The 27,501-nt window shown below is 44.3% G+C and overlaps 1 protein-coding gene and 1 long non-coding RNA gene across 2 annotated transcripts in view; one reads left to right on the top strand and one right to left on the bottom strand.

Moving 5' to 3' along the window:
- bbox1 (butyrobetaine (gamma), 2-oxoglutarate dioxygenase (gamma-butyrobetaine hydroxylase) 1) overlaps positions 1-27,501 on the bottom strand; it is a 271,737-nt gene that overhangs the window by 220,492 nt on the left and 23,744 nt on the right. Inside the window, exon 3 of the mRNA XM_068046474.1 lies at positions 23,220-23,334. Within this exon, the coding sequence (XP_067902575.1) occupies positions 23,220-23,334 (115 nt within the window). The remainder of the gene's footprint in view (positions 1-23,219; positions 23,335-27,501) is intronic.
- LOC137377132 (uncharacterized) overlaps positions 1-27,501 on the top strand; it is a 401,963-nt gene that overhangs the window by 373,275 nt on the left and 1,187 nt on the right. The window lies entirely within an intron of this gene.

The raw sequence follows: 27,501 nt of genomic DNA, 5'->3' as shown, positions 1-27,501 counted from the left end.
ATTTGAGATGCAATCCTGCAGCACCTAGCTTAATGTTTACACTTTAACCACCCCTGAATGAAGTCACTAACAGTTAAGGATAATTGCTGAGGATATCCTGTAGTGCCACAAGATACATGTTTAGGTTTTAGAATTGGCAATGAGTTTTCTTACCTTTCAATGCAGTGCTAGTATAAATAATTGGCTGTCATTTTGTAATCAGAAGAGTTATTTAGACTTTAGCATAATTCTCTGAGGATTTCATTTGCCTGTCTGCATCAAATTAAAAACAATGTTATTTCATTCTTAAGAAACCTTTATATTCGATATCCTACTAACTGTACTTTTCAAAATTCAACATTTAAAATTTTTAGGATTTTTTTCATATTGTTCCGATCATCTGGTTCATGGTTCATAGTAATTTTCCAGAGGTAACTTTTAATTTGTTTACTGAATTTTTTATAAAGCAAAACGAATGAAAACATCTGGTTTGAGAAGCTGACAAACAAGCCTGGAATGGTGACAAATCAAAAGGTGGCCTATGTTTATTTAGTAAGGTCATATTGGGAAGTGTAAAGACCCTACACAATGGGAACCCCTCTTAAATTGTTGATGGAGTGGGTATGTCTGCAGCTACCTCAGTCAGAGGTTCAAATTATTCATATGATTTCCCAGATCAAAGAGAAGATTTGGAGTTGGAAATAATTAGTTTAAATTGAAATCTGGGACATGCCATATGTACCACTTGCTTTAGAAATAGATGATGCAGGGGGTGCCTGTTGGGTTTCTGATGTGTGTGTGCTTGCTGACACAGACAAGCAGTTGGCTTTTAGACAAGCAAGTTGGCTTTTGGAAGTCAGTTGGACTCAGGAGCAAGAGGCCATCAGGAACCGGGGTGTTTCTATTTTGAAGCAGGCCCGTGCTCAAGCTGGGAAGTCCAAATTCGGGAGGTGATCTCATACCTCGGAAGATAGCTGAGAAATTAAGGAAATCAAAGTGAATTCCTAAGTACTGTGGTACACTTTAGATCAGTCCCAGGAGAAGGAAACAAACCACCAAGATCCTGCAATGTACAGGGAGAATTCTTGGCGTGGAAGTAACAGCCAAACAGGAGTATTCTGTTAAGATTTAGAGTTTAAATATAAATGCCTCAAGTTGTAGTGTTAAGTTAGCAGTATTTTGCTTTGTTTAACTCTCGTACAGTAAAGTATTTTGTTTAAAGTGTGAAATCTTGTGGCATAATTCTTTCAGTAATAACTGGGAATTCGACTTTCTCTTTTTTAACATTAATGGTTTCTAATGGGATCATTTTTGTTTATTCATTCATGGGATGTGGGCGTCGCTGGCCAGGCCAGCATTTATTGCCCATCCCTAATTACCCCAACTGAGTGGCTTGCTAGGCCATTTCAGAGGGCATGTAAGAGTCAACCACATTGCAATACAATACATCATAACAATACATTATTCCTCTGGGCTACTGGATGAAAACCAGGCAACAACCCTTGGCATTTTCTGCCAAAACTGTTGTTGGGCATATAAGACGGTCACTCAAATATGGGCTTGTATATTATAATGAAAGGTAAATGATAGAAACACATTATGCAATGTAACTGCCATCATTTGCAACTTTATCAATGTCCTTGCTTGTAAATGGGATCAATATTTTCAATACAAGGGGTTCTCATGTATCTGAATTTATATTAATTGTAGGGTTTTGTGCTGCTGTTCATCATGCCCAGTTACAAAGCAGCTATTAAGATTCTCCAAGTAGCTTCAGGAATCTCAACTGTCATAACTGTCCTTCCACAACACACAAATTGAAACCAAAGCATGGACACAATCTTGATAGGTCCCAAATACAGATAGGAAATGGAAGGTAGGAAATGACTGATGAGATTTAGAGACAAACAAGTGTTGTACTCACAACAGCGAGTGTTTATTGACAATTCCTCAATGAAGCAGTCTTTTCCCACATGCAACGAGACCGAGTCAATATGTAGCTTTGAGTAACATTCATGCCCCCTCCCCTTGACATTCAATGGCATTACCATTGCCAAGTCCCCTACCATCAACATTCAGGGGGTCACTATAAACGGTAAATACTGTGATTTTGAGAGCAGATCAGAGGCTGGGTATTCTGCAGCAAGTGGCTCTTCTGAATCACAAAAGCCTCTCCACCATCTAAAAAGCACAAGTTGGGATTGTAATGGTATGCTCGGCATTACCTGCATTGGTGCAACTGCAGCAATATTTAATAAGTTCAACACTATCCAAGATACAGAAATCCATTTGATCAGAATCACATCCACTACCTTAAACATTCACCCCCTCCACCACCGGCATATTGTGGCTAAAATGCAGAAAGTCACCTAGGCTTCTTAGCAGTACCTCCCAAACCCACGAGCTCTATCACCTATAAGGACATTAGGACAACAGGTGACTGGGACCACGATTACCTCCAAATGTCCCTCCAAGTCATATATTTCCTGACTTGGATATATATTGATGGTCCTTCAGTATGATTGGCTCAAGGACTTGTAACTCACAACCAAACAGCATTGTGAAAGAACCTTTATCACATAGACTGCAGCATCTCAAGAAGATGATCCATCACCACCATCTCAAGGGTAAACAAGGATGGGCAATAAATGCCAGCCTTGCCTGTAACATCCACATTCCAAAGAATGATCAATAAAAAAAAATGTGACATAGGAAACAAAACAGAGATAAATGGAAAGAAAGAGCAACGTGATGGTGAAGAAGAAAGTAAAGACACTATATACAAGAGACAAAAATAATCAAAGTCAAGAAAAAAAAGAGTTAAATATTATATATTCTGTTTACTGTCCTCTGTATGTCATTGTGATTTTTCTGTATTCAGACTCATTGAGGTTAATTTTAACCTCCTAAAATAGGTCGAGTGGGAAGTCAAAAACATTAGATACTTCAATCCCAAATCCAAACTGCCTTGAGCCCACCCACTTCAGCTTTTGACAAAGGCAGGATGGGGGGCAGGCGACTGACTCCGTCCCTCATTTAAACATTTTAATGAAGCTGCATGCCTAGGAATTGATCTCTGTTCCAGCTTTAACACTGGCCGGCTGCATTTCCCAGCAGCTGGAGGAAGGCAAAGACTGTTGGATGGAACAGGTCGGTGCTTGTAGGCCAGAAGAAGCAGGAGTGCTTCCAATGCCCATCCTTGCAAGCTAACCTGTTAACTACTCCAGCAATTGGATCCTCCTCCACGGCCACCCAACCCCCACCCCACCCCTGCCGTGACCGAACCCCATCCCTACCGTCGACCTTTCACCTACCACTCTGGCTCATTCAATATCTTGGATCCTCAACCCACGATCTTTTCTTTCTTCCCTCCCTCCTCTGTATGCACTCTGCCTGTAGCATGGTGCCATAACCCTACCCACCCGACAGCCAGCCAGCCTCCCAAACAGGCGGTAGTCAGGAAACGGAGACAAAAAATGGCAATCCAGTCCTGCCGTTAAATTCAACAGGACCTGAGGAAACCTGTACTTCCAAGTTTCCAGACCTAAGCATCTCCAAGCGCCCAACCACTCTTTCCTCGCCTTTCTGTAAATATCGGGGCCATTAGATCAACATAGCTTGATATGTCTCTAATATGATTGTTTTGATGCATTTTCATATTTATATATACTGAGAAATGTACAGGAAAATTATCAAAGGAACATAGATAAACTGCAGGGGAGAAAAATTCAAAGTCCACAGTAAAAATCTGAAAATCACCTAGGCAATGATTAATCGTAGAGTTTTTCTTGGTTAGAAGAATATGTAGCCCTGTCAAATCCTAGGCGGTGGCGTAGTGGTATTATCATTGGACTAGTAACCCAGAGACCCAGGGTATTCCTCTGGGGACATGGGTTTGAATCCCATCACAGCAGAAGGTGGAATTTGAACTTAATAAAAATCTGGAATTAAAAACTAGTCTAATGATGGCCACGAAACCATTGTCGATTGTTGTAAAAACCCATCTGGTTCACTAATGTCCTTTAGGGAAGGAAATCTGCTGTCCTTACCTGGTCTGGCCTACATGTGACTCCAGACCCACAGCAATGTGGTTAACTCTTACATGCCCTCTGAAATGGCCTAGCAAGCCACTCAGTTGTACCTAACCGCTACGAAGTCTATAAAAAGGAATGAAACCGGACGGACCACCCGGCATTGACCTAGACACCGGAAACGACAACGGCAAACCCAGCCCTGTCGACCCTGCAAAGTCCTCCTTACTAACATCTGGGGGCTAGTGCCAAAGTTGGGAGAGCTGTCCCACAGACTAGTCAAGCAACAGCCTGACATAGTCATACTCACGGAATCCATACCTCACAGACAATGTCCCAGACACTGCCATCACCATCCCCGGGTACGTCCTGTCTCACCGGCAAGACGGACCCAGCAGAGGTGGTGGCACAGTGGTATACAGTAGGGAGGGAGTTGACTTGGGAGTCCTCAACATCGACTCCGGACCTCATGAAGTCTCATGGCATCAGGTTAAATATGGGCAAGGTAACCTCCTACTGATTACCACCTACCGCCCTCCCTCAGCTGATGAGTCAGTACTCCTCCATGTTGAACACCACTTGGAGGAAGCACTTAGGGTGGCAAGGGCAGAAATTGTACTCTGGGTGGGGGACTTCAATGTCCATCACCATGAGTGGCTCGGTAGCACCACTACTGACCGAGCTGGCCGAGTCCTAAAGGACATGGCTGCTAGACTGGGTCTGCGGCAGGTGGTGGGGGAACCAACACGAGGGAAGAACATACTCGACCTCGTCCTCACCAATCTGCCTGCCGCGGATGCATCTGTCCATGACAGTATTGGTAGGAGTGACCACCGCACAGTCCTTGTGGAGACGAAGTCCGCCTTCACATTGAGGATACCGTCCATCGTGTTGTGTGGCACTATCACCGTGTTGAATGGGATAGATTTCGAATGGATCTAGCAATACAAAACTGGGCATCCATGAGGCACTGTGGGCCATCAGCAGCAGCAGAATTGTACTCAACCACAATCTGTAACCTCATCCCCCACTCTACCATAACCATCAAGCCAGGAGACCAACCCTGGTTCAATGAAGAGTGCAGGAGGGCATGCCAGGAGCAGCACCAGGCATACCTCAAAATGAGGTGTCAACTTGGTGAAGCTACAACCCAGGACTATTTGCATGCCAAACTGCATAAGCAGCATGCAATAGACAGAGCTAAGCGATTCCATAACCAACGGATCAGATCTAAGCTCTGCAGTCCTGCCACATCCAGCCGTGAATGGTGGTGGACAATTAAACAACTAACTGGAGGAGGTGGCTCCACAAATATCCCCATCCTCAATGATGGGGGAGCCCAGCACATCAATGTGAAAGATAAGGCTGAAGCATTTGCAACAATCTTCAGCCAGAAGTGCCAAGTTGATGATCCATCTCGGCTTCCTCCTGAACTCCCCAGCATCACAGATGCCAAACTTCAGCCAATTCGATTCACTCCACGTGATATCAAGAAACGAATGAAGGTACTGGATACTGCAAAAGCTATGTGCCCTGACAATATTCCGGCAATAGTACTGAAGACCTGTGCTCCAGAACTTGCCGTGCCCCTAAACAAGCTGTTCCAGTACAGCTACAACATTGGCATCTACCCTGCAATGTGGAAAATTGCCCAGATATGTCCTGTACACAAAAAGCAGGACAAATCCAACCCGGCCAACTACCGCCCCATTAGCCTACTCTCAATCATCAGTAAAGTGATGGAAGGTGTCATCAACAGTGCCATCAAGCGGCACTTGCTTAGCAACAACCTGCTCAGTGATGCTCAGTTTGGGTTCTGCCAGGGCCACTCAGCTCCTGACCTCATTACAGCCTTGGTTCAAACATGGACAAAAGAGATGAACTCAAGAGGTGAGGTGAGAGTGACTGCCTTTGACATCAAGGCAGCATTTGACCGAGTATGGCATCAAGGAGCCCTAGCAAAACTGAGGTCAATGGGAATCAAGGGGAAAACCCTCCGCTGGCTGGAGTCATACCTAGCGCAAAGGGAGATGGCTGTGGTTGTTGGAGGTCAATCATCTGAGCTCCAGGACATCACTGCAGGAGTACCTCAGGGTAGTGTCCTAGGCCCAACCATCTTCAGCTGCTTCATCAATGACCTTCCTTCAATCATAAGGTCAGAAGTGGGGATGTTCGCTGATGATTGCACAATGTTCAGCACCATTCGCAACTCCTCAGATACTGAAGCAGTCTGTGTAGAAATGCAGCAAGACTTGGACAATATCCAGGCTTGGGCTGATAAGTGGCAAGTAACATTCGCAACACACAAGTGTCAGGCAATGACCATCTCCAACAAAAGAGAATCTAACCATCTCCCCTTGACATTCAACGGCATTACCATCACTGAATCCCCCACTATCAACATCCTCGGGGCTACCATTGACCGAAAACTGAACTGGAGTAGCCATATAAATACTGTGGCTACAAGAGCAGGTCAGAGGCTAGGAATCCTGAGGCGAGTAACTCACCTCCTGACTCCCCAAAGCCTGTCCACAATCTACAAGGCACAAGTCAGGAGTGTGATTTTTTTTTTTAGAGATACAGCACTGAAACAGGCCCTTCGGCCCACCGAGTCTGTGCCGACCATCAACCACCCATTTATACTATTCCTACACTAATCCCATATTCCTACCACATCCCCACCTGTCCCTATATTTCCCTACCACCTACCTATACTAGGGGCAATTTTATAATGGCCAATTAACCTATCAACCTGCAAGTCTTTGGCATGTGGGAGGAAACCGGAGCACCCGGAGGAAACCCACACAAACACAGGGAGAACTTGCAAACTCCACACAGGCAGTACCCGGAATTGAACCCGGGTCCCTGGAGCTGTGAGGCTGTGGTGCTAACCACTGCGCCACTGTGCCGCCCATGTGATGGAATTCTCTCCACTTGCCTGGATGGGTGCAGCTCCAACAACACTCAAGAAGCTCGACACCATCCAGGACAAAGTGGCCCACTTGATTGGCATCCCATCTACAAACATTCACTCCCTCTACCACCGACGCACAGTGGCAGCAGTGTGTACCATCTACAAGATGCACTACAGCAATGCACCAAGGCTCCTTCGACAGCACCTTCCAAACCCGCAACCTCTACCAATTAGAAGGACAAGGGCGACAAATACATGGGAACAGCACCACCTGCAAGTTCCCCTCCAAGTCACACACCACCCTGACTTGGAACTATATCGCCGTTCCTTCACTGTCACTGGGTCAAAATCCTGGAACTCCCTTCCTAACAGCACTGTGGGTTTACCTACCCCACATGGACTGTAGCGGTTCAAGAAGGCAGCTCACCACCACCTTCTCAAGGGCAATTAAGGATGGGCAATAAATGCTGGCCTGGCTAGCAACGCCCACATCCCATGAATGAATTAAAAAAAACCAATGGTATTTAAATTAAATAAATACAAGGGTTTAATATATTGTGCTGTTTGTGTTCAGTTGTCAGGACAACTCAGGGCTTGGTCTCTGAAAATATATGTCTGTACTATTATGTTGCCAAAACTTTTTTTCAACAAATCTTCAATTTTCTCAGTATTATTCAAAATATATAAACAGATGCAGTACATGTTTGCCTCAAAAAGGGGTTCAGAAATAACAATTTTAAAACTTGGAAGCAATATTCTATGGTAACTGAAAAATTGATTTCTGGATTCAAGTAAAATTTTTGTTACTCTATAAACTCTGCCTTTGTCCCTCTGGACTTGACTATTCCAACAGACTCCCGGCGTGCCTCCCATATTTTACTCTTTGTCGACTTGAGGTCATCCAAATCTCTGCTGTCTGTGTCATTACTTGCACTAAGTCTCATTCACCCATCATCCCTGTGCTCGTTGGTCTACATTGACTCATGGTCAAGCAACACCTCAAATTGAAAATTCTCATCCTTGTTTTCAAATCCCTCCAAGGCCTCACCCCTCCCTATCTCTGTAATCTCCAGCCCCAAAACACTCAGATACCTGCGCTCAGCTAAATCCAGCCTCCTGAGCATTCCTGATTTTAATCACTCCACCATGATGGCTGTGCCTTCAGTTTCCTAGGCCCTCAGCTTTGGAACTCCCTCCCTAAACCTCTCTGCCTCGCTTTCCTCCCTTGAGGCAGTCTGTTAAACCTATCTCTTTGACCACGCTTTTGGGCATCTGCTCTAATATCTCATGTGTCTCGGCGTCAAATTTTGTTTTATATTGCTCCTGTGAAGTGCCTCAGGACGTTTTATGATGTTTATGTGTTAGCTGTGGCTCAGTTGTTAGGACTCTCACCTCTGAACCACAAGATTCTCGGTTCAAGTCCCACTCCAGGGGTTGAGCACAAAAATCAAAGCTGACACCCCTGTACAGTACCGAGGGAGTGCTGCACTGTCAGAAGTGCTGTCTTTCGCATGAGATGTTAAACCATTTGCTTGCTCGGGTGGGTGTAAAAGATCCCATGGCACTATTTTGAAGAAGAGAATGGGAGGTATCCCTGGTGTCCTGGCCAATATTTATTCCTCAATCAACATTAGAAAAACAAGTTATCTGGTCATTATCACATTGCCGTTTGTGGGAGTTCTCTGTGCGCAAGTTGGCTGCCACATTTCCCTACATTACAACAATGACTACACTTCAAAAGTACTTTGCTGTGAAGCACTTTGAGATATTCATAAAAAGCACTATATAAAATGCAAGTCTTTCTTTTAAAGGCATTGTATAAATAAAAGTTGTTGTTGTAAATATTTCTCCAGAATATTCAAAATATTTATCATTGTTTTTGAGCCCCTTTGCAGCCTAATTCCACCAGACATCAATGATCTACTTCATTTTGTCTCAGTCTGTATCATCTGTGTGGATTACTGCTGGCTCGCCCTGCTCTCTGTTTGGAGATTATACTTTTAGCTATTATTCCATGGTTATTAACAATTTTCTGCTCAAACTACTGTGCCACGCTACCTCCATTCCTGCTATCAAAAGCCTTCCTAAGAAGCTATCTCTTTAATTGTGACTTCAGCTCCCCTACTGCCCCTTAATTTTTCCTGGCTTCTGCTCAGCTTCCTACCCCACATAAAGCACTCTTCTATGGCACTATTTAAATGCAAGTTCTTGATGTACGTTCAACTAAATGTTGGAGCAAAAGTATCTAAGAAACTAAAATGGTCATATGTGTAACTGGTTGTAATAAAGTCTGAATGTTACCTTTAGGCACTCCTTGTACAATATGGGGAAAATACGTTATTCGGTTTACAAGCAGAACAATTTTTATTGCAGTAGTCTGGCAAGTAAACTGCTACCTGCTCTGGAGCTCCGGATTGGATTTATATTCCTCACTTAAATTTTAAGGATTCTGTATCACAAATAAAAAATCTGCAGTGGGAGGAGAGGGGGAGTTGGCCATCCTGCCATAAATGCTGAGAGTTGTCATAACCAGGACCTGTGCTGTTAACAACAGGAGTGCATCAGCAGATCTCAGATTTTGGGGTCCATGTTTCTTGATTTTCTTGTCTTCAGCTTCAATATATTGCCTGGATGTCAGATTTACCCTGGTTTTGCCTTGCAAATTTTTTTACCTGCTATCAACAATAAGTTCCACAACTAGTTTATTCTCCATTCCATTTCAGCTCAGCTCTGCTGGAATCAAGTTTCAACAAGCAGCCATCCAGTATCTCAGGGATGTCCAACCTACAGCCCTATGGCCACAACTACTTAGCCCTGGCATTCCAGTACTTGAGGTCCAGGCAACTCAGTTCCTGTTGCAATTACATTTCTTATTCTCTGTGTTACGACCAGCTGAGGAAGGGGTCTAGGGCTCCCCTGTCAGCCTTTTCCTGGTTTGGCCGTAACAGGGTTTAACTTTTAAAACAGTGTTTTTAGCTGCCCCTCAGTGAGTCCTTGCTCACTGCTCTCTAATTGTAATTAATATTGATATTAATGATATATCATATAGATGAGGGAATTAAATATATCCAAGTTTGCAGACGACACAAAGCTGGTGGGAGTGTGAACTGTGAGGAGGATGCAGAGAAGCTCCAGTGTGATTTGGACAGGTTGAGTAAGTGGGCAAATACATGGCAGATGCAGTATAAGGTGGATAAATGTGAGGTTATTCACTTTGGTTGTAAAAACAGAAAGGCAGATTATCTTAGCGGCGATAGATTGGGAAAGGGGGAAGTGCAGCGAGACCTGGGTGTCCTTGTGCACCAGTCGCTGAAAGTAAGCATGCAGGTGCAGCAGGCAGTTAAGAAGGCAAATGGTTGACCTTCATAGCGAGAAGATTCGAGGACAGGAACAAGGATGTCTTGCTGCAATTATACAAGGCCTTGGTGAGACCACATCTGGAGTATTGTGTGCAGTTTTTGTCTCCTTATCTATAAAGGATGTTCTTGCTATGGAGAGAGGGCAGCGAAGGTTCACCAGACTGATTCCTGGGATGACAGGACTGACGTATGAAGAGAGATTGGCTCGATTAGGCTTGTATTCGCTCGAGTTCAGAAAAATGAGAGGGGATCTCGTAGAAACCTACAAAATTCTAACAGGATTGCACAGACTAGATGCAGGAAGGATTTTCCCAGTGACAGGGGAGTCCAGGACCAGGGGTCACAGTCTAAGGATAAGGGTTAAGCCATTTAGGACTGAGATGAGGAGGGATTTCTTCACCCAGAACGTGCTGAACCTGTGGAATTCTCTACCACAGAAAGCAGTTGAGGCCAAATCATTAAATATATTCAAGAAAGAGTTAGATATAATTCTTAGGGCTAAAGGGTTTTAAAGGATATGGGGAGAAAGCGGGAACAGGGTACTGAGTTTGGATGATCAGCCATGATTGTATTGAATGGTGGTGTAGGCTCGAAGGGCCTACTCCTGCTCCTATTTTCCTATGTTTCTATGTAATTTCAAAGATATCAACCGGGCAGGTTTTCTCAGGTTTAAACAAGAAAGGTGTAAGTTTATTAACCTTAAAACTCTAACGCAGTTAAAACTACTAAAAATACGCGACGTGACCACGCACACAAATAGAGACAGAGGAGGAGAAAGAATTAAGGGGAAAAGGTTTGAAGTAATAGATGGAGTTCAGCTACTGGTTTTGGGTTAGATGTAGCGTCTTTGATTGAAGCTTAGTTTTGCAGTTCTCATTGGGGCCCAGTGCACACTTTCAAACCTGTTTCGCTGGTCTTCTGTCTTGAGGCTTATGTTACTTCCCTGGGTCCCTGGAACTTTGCATGAGACAGAGAGAGACAGAGAGAGGGAGTGCTCTTTTCTTGAAGTTCAATTGCAGTCTCTTTCTGTGTCATGCACAATTCAAAAAGCCCCAGGTTAGCCAACAGGTTAATCATGTGATGAGCTTCTTGTTTGAAACAGCCTCTCCTGCGAGTTTTGTGGATTGTTCCAAGCTTGCCAGACACTCTCAGAGGGGGAGGGAGGAAGGGGGTGGAATGCTGGCTCTCACATAGTCAATAACTCTCAAGTTTTTTGATTATCACTATTGACAAAACCCATCTGGCTAATTGGATCGGGAGCACTCTCATTGTCTCTCCATGCGACTGTCTTTTAGAATGTGAATATGCAGCCACTGTTCTGTGATTTTTTTTTAAAACAAGTTATGTTCAATGTCCAGTAAGCATTCAAATAATGTTCCATATGAGGAAATTAATGTATTTCCATTTGGCAGGTGTGGTTTCCATCACATCTATTTTGTCCTGTTGGAATTTTGTGGGGCTAAAGGCTTGGAAAGAACTGTTTTTAGTGCTGTTGTCTCACAGCTCTGTAAATGCTCATCACAGCACTGAGGTCTGTTCATGTCAGTAACTTAAGGTATCTGAAAATTTATGGGGATTTAAGTTTATATTTTAGATGCTGCCCTTGAGATTCTATTCTAGACCACGAGGTAGCCCATGAACACAAAAGCCTGGACACCTGTGTTGCACCTCACCTGAGTAGGCATTACTTATGTGTGACTCCAGATAGCAAGAGCGAAAAAATTGTTCTCTACCCATTTTCGGGCACAGGGGTGGTGATTCACAATCATGCTGTGCCCGATTACATTGAGGCGGGCGCGTGCAAACTTGGTGCTGCCTCCTCATTTCGATGATTGTAGTGTTCAACTGAGCATCACCTGCGCAGCTGGATGGCTGCACGCTCAACAGGGGCCTAACAGTGTACCTACTAGCCTCCAGTTCCTAAAGACAGCCTGTTCCTCTTAAAGTGCAGCTGCACCATTTGAAAGGAATCTGCTATTGACTGCCAGCTCTGCAATAAGCTGCAAGAAGAAGCAAAACAAATGGAGCACCAGGGAAGGGAGAGGTCTTCCATGTTCATGGATCGCTAGCGGCCTTAGTCAACAGGTGGAGAGAGGCCATGTTTCCACAGGGGGCCAGGAGGATCACCAGGAGCGCCCACTGAAGGGAGTGGGAGCAGGGTGGCCAGAGAGATCAATGCAAGGAATCTGGCCCCGAGTCATGGGCAGCAGTGCCAGAAAAACTTCAATAACTTCAGACGGGTGGTCAAGGTCAGTGAATGCATCTTCACATGACACTCCTACCCACTACACCATCAACCTCTCACCCTACTAAATGCACCACACCCTAATCATTCACCATTAGCAGTCCCTAGCAGTTAGGACTCAGGTCTAACATTCAGATGCTCCACTACACCCTTGTACACTTTCCAATGCTGCCAGCCTCCAAATATCTCCAGCTATTTGGCTACAGTGAGATCATCCAAACACAGTGCAACACCATGACTGACATCCTTCCATCTCTCTTGCAGGCAAGATCATACACAATAGTAGGGAGCAGAGCAGACCAGGCAGGAGACAGTGACGCCTGTGTCACTTAAGATGTTGTTCTGCATCATGGGGCCAGCTGCGACACAGCCCGTTGCATCCAGCGTCGTTGAGAACATTGAGGCCGGTGATATGTTCCTGCATTAAGTCCCTTCTCAAATCCCATCTCTCCCTCAACCTGCTACATGGAATGAAGCGCAAGCTGCTAACAGTGTGACCATGGATCTTTTACTTTCCACCTCATCCCAAACCTCTCTTTCTGATTTTCTGCTTCCAGACACCAAAGAACTGCCACCTGCACAGCCACGGCAGCCTCAGGAGAAAGGACGAGAGCAACACCACAGCACTTATAAAGAAGTACTGCCACTTGATCGGACACTTGTAGCCACCAGCTCAGACACTGTCACTGCACAAACTTTGGAAAGTAGTGTAGAGTCGGGCTGTGTGTGTGGTGACCTAGCGGACATGAGTGGTCTGCTGCCAGGCCAAGGGGAAAGCTTGTGCACCAGCTCACTGAAGGGTGAGGTCACACATCGATTCTACTACAGGGGACTCAAATGACGACTTCAGTGGAGTAGGCTACAGGATAATGTTGATGAGCGCACACAGCTTGTTACCACTTCAAGGAGCCTGGAGGAGTTCAGCTCCAACGTAGCAGACGGGCATCATGTAGCCCATCCTTTCCAGCATGCAACTGGTGACAAACTCCATGATAGAACTTGCAGACACAGCCATGATGCAGCGCCTGGTGGCTGATGTCTCAGCTTTCACTGCAGCAAAGACAGAAGCCACCCAACATTTCAAGGATGCAGTGGAAGGTCAGATGGAGGTCATGAGATCCATGTTTGCTGCCATGCAGGCTCAGACTGCTGCCATCATGGCTGCAGACCTTACCTCTCAAAGGAGCATGTAGGCTCATGCAGTAGTCCAGCAATCTGTCTGACAACAGATTACTAGGAATGCTGAGGCACCATTTCAGAGAAATGGCAGTGGCACTGTGGAGTATGAACCTGCTGTCTTTTCTCAGGATGAAAGCATTCGTACACTCTCCCCTCTGCCCTTGCTGTGGCCTCTCAGCCAGCCAACCCATTCTGCTGCCACCCATGCCAAGGAAGTGCAGTCCGAAACTGTGTCCTCAAGGTCCAGAGCTGCTTGAGGGCATCCTGCAAGGCTATCTGCAGTCTTCCCTAGTCAAACTCAGCAGCCTTCACCAGCCATGTTGGGGCCACTGGTGTAGCATTGCGTAAGAGCAATAGGCCAGGCAAAGGCCCTGCCAGACAGGCACTAATAGAATGCAAAAGCGTGAATAGATGAGTAATACAAAGAACAAAGAACAGTACAGCACAGGAACAGGCCATTTGGCCCTCCAAGCCTGCGCCGATCTTGATGCCTGCCTAAACTTAAACCTTCTGCACTTCCAGGGACCGTATCCCTCTATTCCCATCCTATTCATGTATTTGTCAAGAAGCCTCTTAAATGTCGCTATTGTACCTGCTTCCACCACCTCCCCCGGCAGCAAGTTCCAGGCACTCACCACCCTCTGTGTAAAGAACTTGCCTCGCACATCCCCTCTAAACTTTGCCCCTCTCACCTTAAACCCGTGTCCCCTAGTAACTGACTCTTCCACCCTGGGAAAAAGCTTCTGACTATCCACTCTGTCCATGCCGCTCATGACTTTGTAAACCTCTATCATGTCGCCCCTCCACCTCTGTCGTTCCAATGAAAACAATCCGAGTTTATCCAACCTCTCCTCATAGCTAATGCCCTCCAGCCCAGGCAACATCCTAATAAATAAAAACAAGAAATGCTGGAACCACTCAGCAGGTCTGGCAGCATCTGTGGAAAGAGAAGCAGAGTTAACGTTTCGGGTCAGTGACCCTTCATCGGAACTGACAAATATTAGAAAAGTCACAGGTTATAAGCAAGTGAGGTGGGGGTGGGGCAAGAGATAACAAAGGAGGTCTAGATTGGACCAGACCACATAGCTGACCAAAAGGTCACGGAGCAAAGGCAAACAGTATGTTAATGGTGTGTTGAAAGACAAAGCATTAGTACAGATTAGGTGTAAATACACTGAATATTGAACAGCAGCAAGTGCAAACCTGAAAAAAAACAGTGGGTAAGCAAACTGAACAAACTAAGATGAAATGAAATAAATGCAAAAAAAAAAATGTAAAAAAAGAATGGGGAAAAAAAGGAAGAAAAAATAATAACTAAAAATGAAAGTAAAATGGGGGGCTGTCATGCTCTGAAATTATTGAACTCAATGTTCAGTCCGGCAGGCTGTAGTGTGCCTCATCGGTAAATGAGATGCTGTTCCTCGAGCAAAAACAAGAAATGCTGGATTCACTCAGCAGGTCTGGCAGCATCTGTGGAAAGAGAAGCAGAGTTAACGTTTCGTGCTGAGTGAATCCAGCATTTCTTGTTTTTGTTTCAGATTTTCAGCATCCACAGTATTTTGCTTTTATTTTGCTGTTCCTCGAGCTTGCATTGATGTTCACTGGAACACTGCAGCAATCCCAGGACAGATATGTGAGCATGAGAGCAGGGGGGGATGTTGAAATGGCAAGCAACCAGAAGCTCAGGGTCCTGCTTGCGGACTGAGCGGAGATGTTCCGCAAAGCGGTCACCCAGTCTGCGCTTGGTCTCCCCAATGCAGAGGAGACCACACTGTGAGCAGCGAATACAGTATACTACATTGAAAGAAGTACGAGTAAATCGCTGCTTCACCTGAAAGGAGTGTTTGGGGCCTGGGATAGTGAGGAGAGAGGAGGTAAATGGGCAGGTATTACACCTCCTGCGCTTGCATGGGAAGGTGCCCTGGGAAGGGGACGAGGTGGTGGGGGTAATGGAGGAGTGGACCAGGGTGTCGCGGAGGGAACGATCCCTTCGGAATGCTGACAGGGGAAGGGAGGGGAAGATGCGACTGGTAGTGGCATCACGCTGGAGGTAGCGGAAATGGCGGAGGATGATCCTTTGGATATGGAGGCTGGTGGGGTGAAAAGTGAGGACAAGGGGAACCCTGTCACAGTTCTGGGAGGGAGGGGAAGGGGTGAGGGTAGAGGTGCGGGGAATGGGTCGGACACGGTTGAGGGCCCTGTCAACCACAGTGGGGGGGGGAAATCCTAGGTTGAGGAAAAAGGAGGTCATATCAGAAGCACCGTCATGGAAGGTAGCATCATCAGAGCAGATACGTCGGAGACGGAGAAACTGGGAGAATGGAATGGAGTCCTTACAGGAGATAGGGTGTGAAGGAGTGTAGTCGAGGTAACTGTGGGAGTCGGTGGGCTTATAATGGATATTAGTCGACAACCTATCCCCAGAGATGGAGACAGAGAAGTCGAGGAAGGGAAGGGATGTGTCAGAGATGGACCATGTAAAGGTGAGAGAAGGGTGGAAATTGGAAGCAAAGTTGATAAAGTTTTCCAGTTCGGGGCGGGGAGCAGGAAACGGCACCGATACAGTCATCAATGTACCGGAAAAAGAGTTGGGGGAGGGGGCCTGAGTAGGACTGGAACAAAGAATGCTCGACATATCCCACAAAAAGACAGGCATAACTAGGACCCATGCGGGTACCCATAGCGACACCTTTTACTTGAAGGAAGTGCGTGGAGTTGAAGGAGAAGTTGTTCAATGTGAGAACAAGTTCAGCCAGGCGGAGGAGGGTGATGGTGGATGGGGACCACATTGGGGAGACCAAGAGCAGACTGGGTGACCGCTTTGCGGAACATCTCCGCTCAGTCCGCAAGCAGGACCCTGAGCTTCTGGTTGCTTGCCATTTCAACATCCCCCCCTGCTCTCATGCTCACATATCTGTCCTGGGATTGCTGCAGTGTTCCAGTGAACATCAATGCAAGCTCGAGGAACAGCAAAATAAAAGCAAAATACTGCGGATGCTGGAAATCTGAAACAAAAACAAGAAATGCTGGATTCACTCAGCAGGTCTGGCAGCATCTGTGGAAAGAGAAGCAGAGTTAACGTTTCGGGTCAGTGACCCTTCTTCGGAACCCTTCCGAAGAAGGGTCACTGACCCGAAACGTTAACTCTGCTTCTCTTTCCACAGATGCTGCCAGACCTGCTGAGTGAATCCAGCATTTCTTGTTTTTGCTCGAGGAACAGCATCTCATTTACCGATGAGGCACACTACAGCCTGCCGGACTGAACATTGAGTTCAATAATTTCAGAGCATGACAGCCCCCCATTTTACTTTCATTTTTAGTTATTATTTTTTCTTCCTTTTTTTCCCCATTCTTTTTTTACATTTTTTTTTTTGCATTTATTTCATTTCATCTTAGTTTGTTCAGTTTGCTTACCCACTGTTTTTTTTCAGGTTTGCACTTGCTGCTGTTCAATATTCAGTGTATTTACACCTAATCTGTACTAATGCTTTGTCTTTCAACACACCATTAACATACTGTTTGCCTTTGCTCCGTGACCTTTTGGTCAGCTATGTGGCCTGGTCCAATCTAGACCTCCTTTGTTATCTCTTGCCCCACCCCCACCTCACTTGCTTATAACCTGTGACTTTTCTAATATTTGTCAGTTCCGATGAAGGGTCACTGACCCGAAACGTTAACTCTGCTTCTCTTTCCACAGATGCTGCCAGACCTGCTGAGTGGTTCCAGCATTACTTGTTTTTATTTATTAGGATGTTGCCTGGGCTGGAGGGCATTAGCTATGAGGAGAGGTTGGATAAACTCGGATTGTTTTCATTGGAACGACAGAGGTGGAGGGGCGACATGATAGAGGTTTACAAAGTCATGAGCGGCATGGACAGAGTGGATAGTCAGAAGCTTTTTCCCAGGGTGGAAGAGTCAGTTACTAGGGGACATGGGTTTAAGGTGAGAGGGGCAAAGTTTAGAGGGGATGTGCGAGGCAAGTTCTTTACACAGAGGGTGGTGAGTGCCTGGAACTTGCTGCCGGGGGAGGTGGTGGAAGCAGGTACAATAGCGACATTTAAGAGGCTTCTTGACAAATACATGAATAGGATGGGAATAGAGGGATACGGTCCCTGGAAGTGCAGAAGGTTTTAGTTTAGGCAGGCATCAAGATCGGCGCAGGCTTGGAGGGCCAAATGGCCTGTTCCTGTGCTGTACTGTTCTTTGTTCTTTGTATTACTCATCTATTCACGCTTTTGCATTCTATTAGTGCCTGTCTGGCAGGGCCTTTGCCTGGCCTATTGCTCTTACGCAATGCTACACCAGTGGCCCCAACATGGCTGGTGAAGGCTGCTGAGTTTGACTAGGGAAGACTGCAGATAGCCTTGCAGGATGCCCTCAAGCAGCTCTGGACCTTGAGGACACAGTTTCGGACTGCACTTCCTTGGCATGGGTGGCAGCAGAATGGGTTGGCTGGCTGAGAGGCCACAGCAAGGGCAGAGGGGAGAGTGTACGAATGCTTTCATCCTGAGAAAAGACAGCAGGTTCATACTCCACAGTGCCACTGCCATTTCTCTGAAATGGTGCCTCAGCATTCCTAGTAATCTGTTGTCAGACAGATTGCTGGACTACTGCATGAGCCTACATGCTCCTTTGAGAGGTAAGGTCTGCAGCCATGATGGCAGCAGTCTGAGCCTGCATGGCAGCAAACATGGATCTCATGACCTCCATCTGACCTTCCACTGCATCCTTGAAATGTTGGGTGGCTTCTGTCTTTGCTGCAGTGAAAGCTGAGACATCAGCCACCAGGCGCTGCATCATGGCTGTGTCTGCAAGTTCTATCATGGAGTTTGTCACCAGTTGCATGCTGGAAAGGATGGGCTACATGATGCCCGTCTGCTACGTTGGAGCTGAACTCCTCCAGGCTCCTTGAAGTGGTAACAAGCTGTGTGCGCTCATCAACATTATCCTGTAGCCTACTCCACTGAAGTCGTCATTTGAGTCCCCTGTAGTAGAATCGATGTGTGACCTCACCCTTCAGTGAGCTGGTGCACAAGCTTTCCCCTTGGCCTGGCAGCAGACCACTCATGTCCGCTAGGTCACCACACACACAGCCCGACTCTACACTACTTTCCAAAGTTTGTGCAGTGACAGTGTCTGAGCTGGTGGCTACAAGTGTCCGATCAAGTGGCAGTACTTCTTTATAAGTGCTGTGGTGTTGCTCTCGTCCTTTCTCCTGAGGCTGCCGTGGCTGTGCAGGTGGCAGTTCTTTGGTGTCTGGAAGCAGAAAATCAGAAAGAGAGGTTTGGGATGAGGTGGAAAGTAAAAGATCCATGGTCACACTGTTAGCAGCTTGCGCTTCATTCCATGTAGCAGGTTGAGGGAGAGATGGGATTTGAGAAGGGACTTAATGCAGGAACATATCACCGGCCTCAATGTTCTCAACGACGCTGGATGCAACGGGCTGTGTCGCAGCTGGCCCCATGATGCAGAACAACATCTTAAGTGACACAGGCGTCACTGTCTCCTGCCTGGTCTGCTCTGCTCCCTACTATTGTCTATGATCTTGCCTGCAAGAGAGATGGAAGGATGTCAGTCATGGTGTTGCACTGTGTTTGGATGATCTCACTGTAGCCAAATAGCTGGAGATATTTGGAGGCTGGCAGCATTGGAAAGTGTACAAGGGTGTAGTGGAGCATCTGAATGTTAGACCTGAGTCCTAACTGCTAGGGACTGCTAATGGGTGAATGATTAGGGTGTGGTGCATTTAGTAGGGTGAGAGGTTGATGGTGTAGTGGGTAGGAGTGTCATGTGAAGATGCATTCACTGACCTTGACCACCCGTCTGAAGTTATTGAAGTTTTTCTGGCACTGCTGCCCATGACTCGGGGCCAGATTCCTTGCATTGATCTCTCTGGCCACCCTGCTCCCACTCCCTTCAGTGGGCGCTCCTGGTGATCCTCCTGGCCCCCTGTGGAAACATGGCCTCTCTCCACCTGTTGACTAAGGCCGCTAGCGATCCATGAACATGGAAGACCTCTCCCTTCCCTGGTGCTCCATTTGTTTTGCTTCTTCTTGCAGCTTATTGCAGAGCTGGCAGTCAATAGCAGATTCCTTTCAAATGGTGCAGCTGCACTTTAAGAGGAACAGGCTGTCTTTAGGAACTGGAGGCTAGTAGGTACACTGTTAGGCCCCTGTTGAGCGTGCAGCCATCCAGCTGCGCAGGTGATGCTCAGTTGAACACTACAATCATCGAAATGAGGAGGCAGCACCAAGTTTGCACGCGCCCGCCTCAATGTAATCGGGCACAGCATGATTGTGAATCACCACCCCTGTGCCCGAAAATGGGTAGAGAACAATTTTTTCGCTCTTGCTATCTGGAGTCACACATAAGTAATGCCTACTCAGGTGAGGTGCAACACAGGTGTCCAGGCTTTTGTGTTCATGGGCTACCTCGTGGTCTAGAATAGAATCTCAAGGGCAGCATCTAAAATATAAACTTATGTCCCCATAAATTTTCAGATACCTTAAGTTACTGACATGAACAGACCTAAGTGCTGTGATGAGCATTTACAGAGCTGTGAGACAACAGCACTAAAAACAGTTCTTTCCAAGCCTTTAGCCCTACAAAATTCCAACAGGACAAAATAGATGTGATGGAAACCACACCTGCCAAATGGAAATATATTAATTTCCTCATATGGAACATTATTTGAATGCTTACTGGACATGCTTTCCACAGATGCTGCCAGACCTGCTGAGTGGTTCCAGCATTTCTTGTTTTTATTTCAGATTTCCAGCATCCGCAGTATTTTGCTTTTATAACATCCTAATAAACCTCTTCTGTCCCCTCTCCAAAGCCTCCACGTCCTTCTGGTAGTGTGGCGACCAGAATTGCATGCAATATTCTAAGTGTGGCCTAACTAAAGTTCTGTACAGCTGCAGCATGACTTTCCAATTTTTATACTCTATGCCCCGACCGATGAAGGCAAGCATGCGGTATGCCTTCTTGACTACCTTATCCACCTGCGTTGCCACTTTCAGTGACCTGTGGACCTGTACGCCCAGATCTCTCTGTCTGTCAATACTCCTAAGGGTTCTGCCATTTACTGTATACTTCCCACCTGCATTAGACCTTCCAAAATGCATTACCTCACATTTGTCCGGATTAAATTCCATCTGCCATTTCTCCGCCCAAATCTCCAACCGATCTATATCCTGCTGTATCCTCTGACAATCCTCATCACTATCCGCAACTCCACCAACCTTTGTGTCGTCCGCAAACTTACTAATCAGACCAGCTACATTTTCCTCCACATCATTTATATATACTACAAACAGCAAAGGTCCCAGCACTGATCCCTGTGGAACACCACTAATCATATCCCTCCATTCAGAAAAGCACTCTTCCACTGCTACCCTCTTCTATGACTGAGCCAGTTCTGTATCCATCTTGCCAGCTCACCTCTGATCCCGTGTGACTTCACCTTTTGTACCAGTCTGCCACGAGGGACCTTGTCAAAGGCTTTACTGAAGTCCATATCGATAACATCAACTGCCCTTCCTTCATCAATCATCTTTGTCACTTCCTCAAAAAACTCAATCAAATTAGTGAGACATGACCTCCCCTTCACAAAACCATGCTGTCTCTCGCTAATAAGTTTGTTTGTTTCCAAATGGAAGCAAATCCTGTCCCGAAGAATCCTCTCTAATCGTTTCCCTACCACTGACGTAAGGCTCACTGGCCTATAATTTCCTGGATTATCCTTGCTACCCTTCTTAAACAAAGGAACAACATTGGCTATTCTCCAGTCCTCTGGGACCTCACCTGTAGCCAATGAGGATGCAAATATTTCTGTCAAGGCCCCAGCAATTTCTTTCCTTGCCTCCCTCAGTATTCTGGGGTAGATCCCATCAGGCCCTGGGGACTTATCTCCCTTAATGCTTTGCAAGACACCCAACACCTCCTCCTTTTTGATAATGAGATGACTGAGACTATCTACACTCCCTTCCCTAGGCTCATCATCCACCTAGTCCTTCTCTTTGGTAAATACTGATGCAAAGTACTCATTTAGCACCTCACCCATTTCCTCTGGCTCCACACATAGATTCCCTTCTCTGTCCTTGAGTGGGCCAACCCTTTCCCTAGTTACCCTCTTGCTCTTTATATATGTATAAAAAGCCTTGGGATTATCCTTAATCCTGTTTGCCAGTGTCTTTTCATGACCCCTTTTAGCCCTCCTGACTCCTTGCTTAAGTTCCTTCCTACTGTCTTTATATTCCTCAAGGGATTCATCTGTTCCTAGCCTTCCAGCCCTTACGAATGCTTCCTTTTTCTTTTTGACTAGGCTCACAATATCCCGCGTTATCCAAGGTTCCCGAAACTTGCCAAACTTATCCTTCTTCCTCACAGTAACAGGCTGGTCCTGGATTCTAATCAACTGACGTTTGAAAGACTCCCACATGTCAGATGTTGATTTACCCTCAAACAGCCGCCCCCAATCTAAATTCTTCAGTTCCTGCATAAGTCCCCAGGGCCAGATGGGATATACCCAAGGATATTACGAGAAGCGAGGGAAGAGATTGCTGCACCTTTGGCAATGATCTTTGCATCCTCACTTTCCACTGGAGTAGTACTGGATGATTGGAGGGTGGCAAATGTTGTTCCCTTGTTCAAGAAAGGGAATAGGGATAACCCTGGGAATTATAGACCAGTCAGTCTTCCAACGGCAGTGGGCAAATTATTGGAGAGGATTCTGAGAGACAGGATTTATGATTATTTGGAAAAGCATGGTTTGATTAGAGACAGTCAGCATGGCTTTGAGAGGGGCAGGTCATGCCTCACAAGCCTTATTGAATTCTTTGAAGATGTGACAAAACACATTGATGAAGGAAGAGCAGTGGATGTGGTGCATATGGATTTTAGCAAGGCGTTTGATAAGGTTCCCCATGGTAGGCTCATTCAGAAAGTGAGGAGGCATGGGATACAGGAGAAGTTGGCTGTCTGGATACAAAATTGGCTGGCCCGTAGAAGACAGAGGGTGGTAGTCGATGGAACGTCTTCAGCATGGAGCTCGGTGACCAGTGGTGTTCCGCAGGGATCTGTTCTGGGTACTGCTTATTAGGTTTTGTAAACAAAAGTTTAGTTAACACTAATGTATGGATTGATGAAAATATCACAACATAGTGATGCGTTAGCACTGTTTCACATAACTGGCTCAAGCTAAAACAAGCTCTTGCCTCAATTTTTCCACACTATGTTCTGGCACTGTTTTCCTGTATTAATATTTCCAATTTAACTGCTCAAACATCAGTTACCCCATATGTAAAGTTTCTTGCAACATTTTATTCTTTACCAGAAACTAACTCCATGCCATTTGAAATTAAATGCTTTTTAATGTGATAAACCCTTCAAGATACATGCTCACATTCACATATATATGCAAAAACATATGGACATACAGTACAAAACTGCTTACATCATCCCTTTTGTGTAGGTGCAACAGTTCGAGATGTATGCAATAATGTTCTTACCTGTTAAAAAAAGCTGTTCTTGTTTCTCTTCTCTTCTTGATTGGGCAAAACTTCTTGTTTTCAACCAATTCGAATCAAATTCACTGATGTGCTGGTCAGGCCATACAACTGAAATCTGGAGTGAGACAATAATAATTAAGAAATGGAATTTGAAAGCAAATCATCACTTTATCTGTCAGTGTATTTAGATCTATGCCTGTAGCACCAAATCTTTATATTATTGAGAAAATAAAAAAATGATGTTGTGGCTTGCTGCAGTAAGTGTATCAATGACATGCAACACTCACTACTAAGTTGTGAGCTTCTACTGTGAGAAAACTCACAATCGGAACTGAATCTTTTGGGTAAGGGCCTGAATGGAGGTAAACTGCCAAGCTAGAAAAGGGATAAAATTAGGAGAACGAATCACACTGGATTACTTTCAAATGCTGACCGATGGTTTGGCCAAGAGTTTTGTTGGTCGATACTTGGGAGCAGGTTGTGTAATCAGCTAACTCAGGAAATGCTGTGTGGTATAAGAAGACTTAATAGAAGATGAGCAGTTAAAAATTGAAGAGGGTAAAGATTATGTAGAATTAATGTACTAATGAAAGATAGTGTTAATGCTTTAGAATGTTGTCAAGAAAACACTATATTCCAAATGAGAAATATTAATTCATCGGTTGGAAACTTACATTAGACTTTCAATGGGGAAAATCCTACAGTTAACGTTTTAAAAAACCTGGCAGCCAAGATGGCCACTGCAATTTGCATCTGAAACACCTTTGCACATTTCAAGGCCCAGCTTCTATCCTTGGAGCCAGAGTTCTAACAAGAAGCATAGCCAGGACAATGCTTTGGCTATCTGAGTAGATCATCCTGATCATCCTCATTAGCAAGACATTAAAAGCCATCTTGAGACATTTATGAATGGAGACGTCCCTCCGGGGGTAAACACTGACAATACCACCTGAGAGAGGCTTTGGGTTTTAGACTTTGGACCTCATTAAAAACAAAGGGGTTTGAGAGAACCATATGGCCATCTCCCCAGACTATGATAAACTGGAAGTTTTGTTACACACAAAGAGACAAGCAGCAACTGAGTGTGCAGCCACAGAGAAGGCTGTGTGCGGCCCTTTCTTTCTCTCTCTCTCTCCAGAAGACATCAAATTTGAAAACCATCTGCAACTGTGGACCCTCCAAGCCTACAGACTGCGAGAGCCAGAGACCAGGGGAAGAGAGCCACCTACAATTCTGCCTCCAAGAAAACCCTGAGCAAAGGATGCCATCCATAAAGTGCACTTTGACCAGCCAAGACTTTAAGAATACAACTCCAGCTGGAAGACACTGAATCATCCGACCTCAGACTGTGTATTTAACTTTTATTTATTCTGAACTTACTTTCCACTTTGTAATCTATTTGTATGTGTGTAATCCTTGTGTGAATGTGTAACTTTTTAAATTATTTTTTGATCGGGTTTAATCTGTTGAGTATAATAAACTTACCTGTTTCTTGTCTAAACTCAGGAAAACCTGTCTGATTGTGAAAGAGCTAATCACATTAAAGGTAAAAGGCAAAACACTCACCGAGGTAGTATGTACAACCACTGTTTAAAAAAGGAATAAACCCTGTTGCGGTCAAATAAAAGGAAAGGCAAGAGTGGTGACCGTGACCCCCTCCTCACCTGCCCGTAACAATGTGAAATCAACATTGGAAGATAGATCCAATACACCAAGAAGAGGTTATCTCCATGCTAAGTTATGGATAAGATGCATGTCCACTTACTAGCTTTACCTTATGCGAATTTATCATTAACTGTCCTTTTTGGTGTAATCGTATAATGGGTGGACATGACAGTGGTTACAGACCTGAGAATTTAAAAGGAGGGATTTTTCGAAGCTCGGGTGAGTGCACATGCAGGAACCTACAAGAAAGATAGAATCGAAGTAGCCTCAGTCAAGAGACGTTTGTGTGTCCCAGATCAGTAATATGTAAGATCTGTTCTTTTGGTTTATTGAAGGCTTTTTTAGGACTTTGACTTTACAGCCTGTTCCACTGTTAAACCTGTAACATACAAAAAAGCCTGCTAAAAGATATTATGTTTTCAAGTGTCTTCATTGAAGTTTATATTACAAAGAATGAATCTAAAGAACTAGTCTGATGGAGGATGAAATCAAGTGACATGTGAGCATGAAAAAATAGGAGTTAGTTCCAATTAATAAAAGACATGGGTAAACATAAATAAAATTAAATTTCACATCTGCATTGCTATTGTAAACTTTCTTACAAAATTATCTAACATTTACAGGGTTTGTTTTTATACAAAGCATGGATGAATATACTGAAGTTGTCTATCTCTAGAGAAATTGTTACAACTGTAAATATTTGTCTTCACAATATTTTTACTTTTTTATTATATTTTTAATCTGCCTGTGAGGGAAGTACAGAAAATGAGAATCTTTACAGAGACACAAAATTAGAAAACAGCACTAAGACAGTGTCAGACTGTTAGAAAACAAGAAGGGAAAGCAGAGATTGTTTTCCCATCAACGTAAGTGCAGTTAGAAAACGGAGCAAGGTCCAGATGGAATGCAAAAGTATGTTTATTCCTGTTTTACAATTATTGCTAACACTTAAATATCTGCTGATAATCATGTGAAAAAAATAATAATTGTCTAACACAGTACATGAACGTCACCAGAAAAGTCTCAAGATAAGGAAGTAATCTGTATAGTGCCTATAGCTAGATTGTATTTCTGCAGATGGTGAACATTTTTATTTTTTTTAAATGTGCTGTTGGCTAGTTAGCTTTTAGTTGAACTTGGGGAAAAGAAAGATAATGGGGCATTTAAGATTGATGCTGGAATATATTTTCTACATTTATTACAATAAACTCATTGTCAAAAAGGTTTTATGGCGAGCAACAGGTTAAAAATACCAACTAAAAGATTATTGAAGCATTTCAGCATTTTTAAAACTATGTTCTGTTGAGAAGCCCCAAAGTGTCCAGAATTGTTTTTTATTCTCCAGTATTAATATTTATAAAATCTGTGAAAAGAAAAAAGTGTAACTTTGTCTTTGCACAAATCTTTTTTTTAAATGTACTGTAACATTAAGCCAGGATAAAAGTATTGATACATTGCCACTGCCCACCCCTCCTTGGAAAAGAAAATTCAAAGTCACAGCCACCATGTCACATCTAAGGGCAGGACATATTTTCCACAGGTAAAGCTAGCATCAGTCCCATTAGAGGAATGTTAAACTCACTGTTTCAGAGTACAGGTTAAGATGAAAATTGATAGGTTAGATCACTAGAAATAATATGCTGCAACTTGCAAATAAGCATACGTACAACTGCACCTTTAGTCTTTTACATCCAACTTAGTAAATTGACTTGTGTCCCAAGCTGATTTTCAGCAAAATAACTTCAAAAGATTCCTATATTGGCACATCTCATGAGTTGAATCACTATTTTAAAGTTTAAACATGTCAAAGCAATTCAGTTTTCTCACTGCCTTCAAATTTTGGCTTTATTCCAACTTCTACAGGCAGCATAGCATATCGCTCCTGCTGTAAGATTGTGAAAAATATATTGTAAGAGAAAAAAATACGTGGACTACCTAAAATTACAGTTCACGCTATTCTACTTTGTGGGAAAGAATGTGAGCAAGCCAAGGGCCTGATGGTAACGCACAAAAAAAGTGCTACTGGCATTGTGGGCTAACAGACAAATAATAGTGAAAAAATGGCTGTAATTTGCTGTTCACTAGTCTTCAAAAATTATCATCTTAAATGCTTGAATCATATACTTAAGCAAACCAGTTTTTACAGAAATAATTAGAGAGCCATCTATTTCTGAGGCTATTAAGCACTTAAATGTAATATACACGTTGACATTCAAGTCTCAATAAACAAGATCAAAGTTCAACTCCTAGCCACAAATGACATTGACACAAATGACCTTGGTTTCTCCACCCTCAGGGCAGGTTTTACATTCTTGTTCAGTTCCTGCCAATTATTACTACCTGAGAAAGAACATTTTGTGATTTTAAAGGTTTTCTGCTTTATTTTTGAGATTTTCAATATATGCATACAATGGTCCTTTTCAAAAGAAAAAACTTAGATATGGTATTGTCTCACTTTTACTTTCTGGCCATGCTACTCTTTTTCTTTCTTTAATTGCATGTAATGTTCAATGTGCCTGCACCGAGAAAGAATATTTAAGGAAAATAGAAATGGCTGCCTGTTCTCAAGCACTACATGTGCTCATTTGGAAACTTTTTTTAAACTTAAGTCCCCAAG

Source organism: Heterodontus francisci, chromosome 14 (assembly GCF_036365525.1).
Source record: "Heterodontus francisci isolate sHetFra1 chromosome 14, sHetFra1.hap1, whole genome shotgun sequence".
Classification (NCBI taxonomy): domain Eukaryota; kingdom Metazoa; phylum Chordata; class Chondrichthyes; order Heterodontiformes; family Heterodontidae; genus Heterodontus; species Heterodontus francisci.
This window is presented reverse-complemented; position numbering and strand designations above follow the sequence as displayed.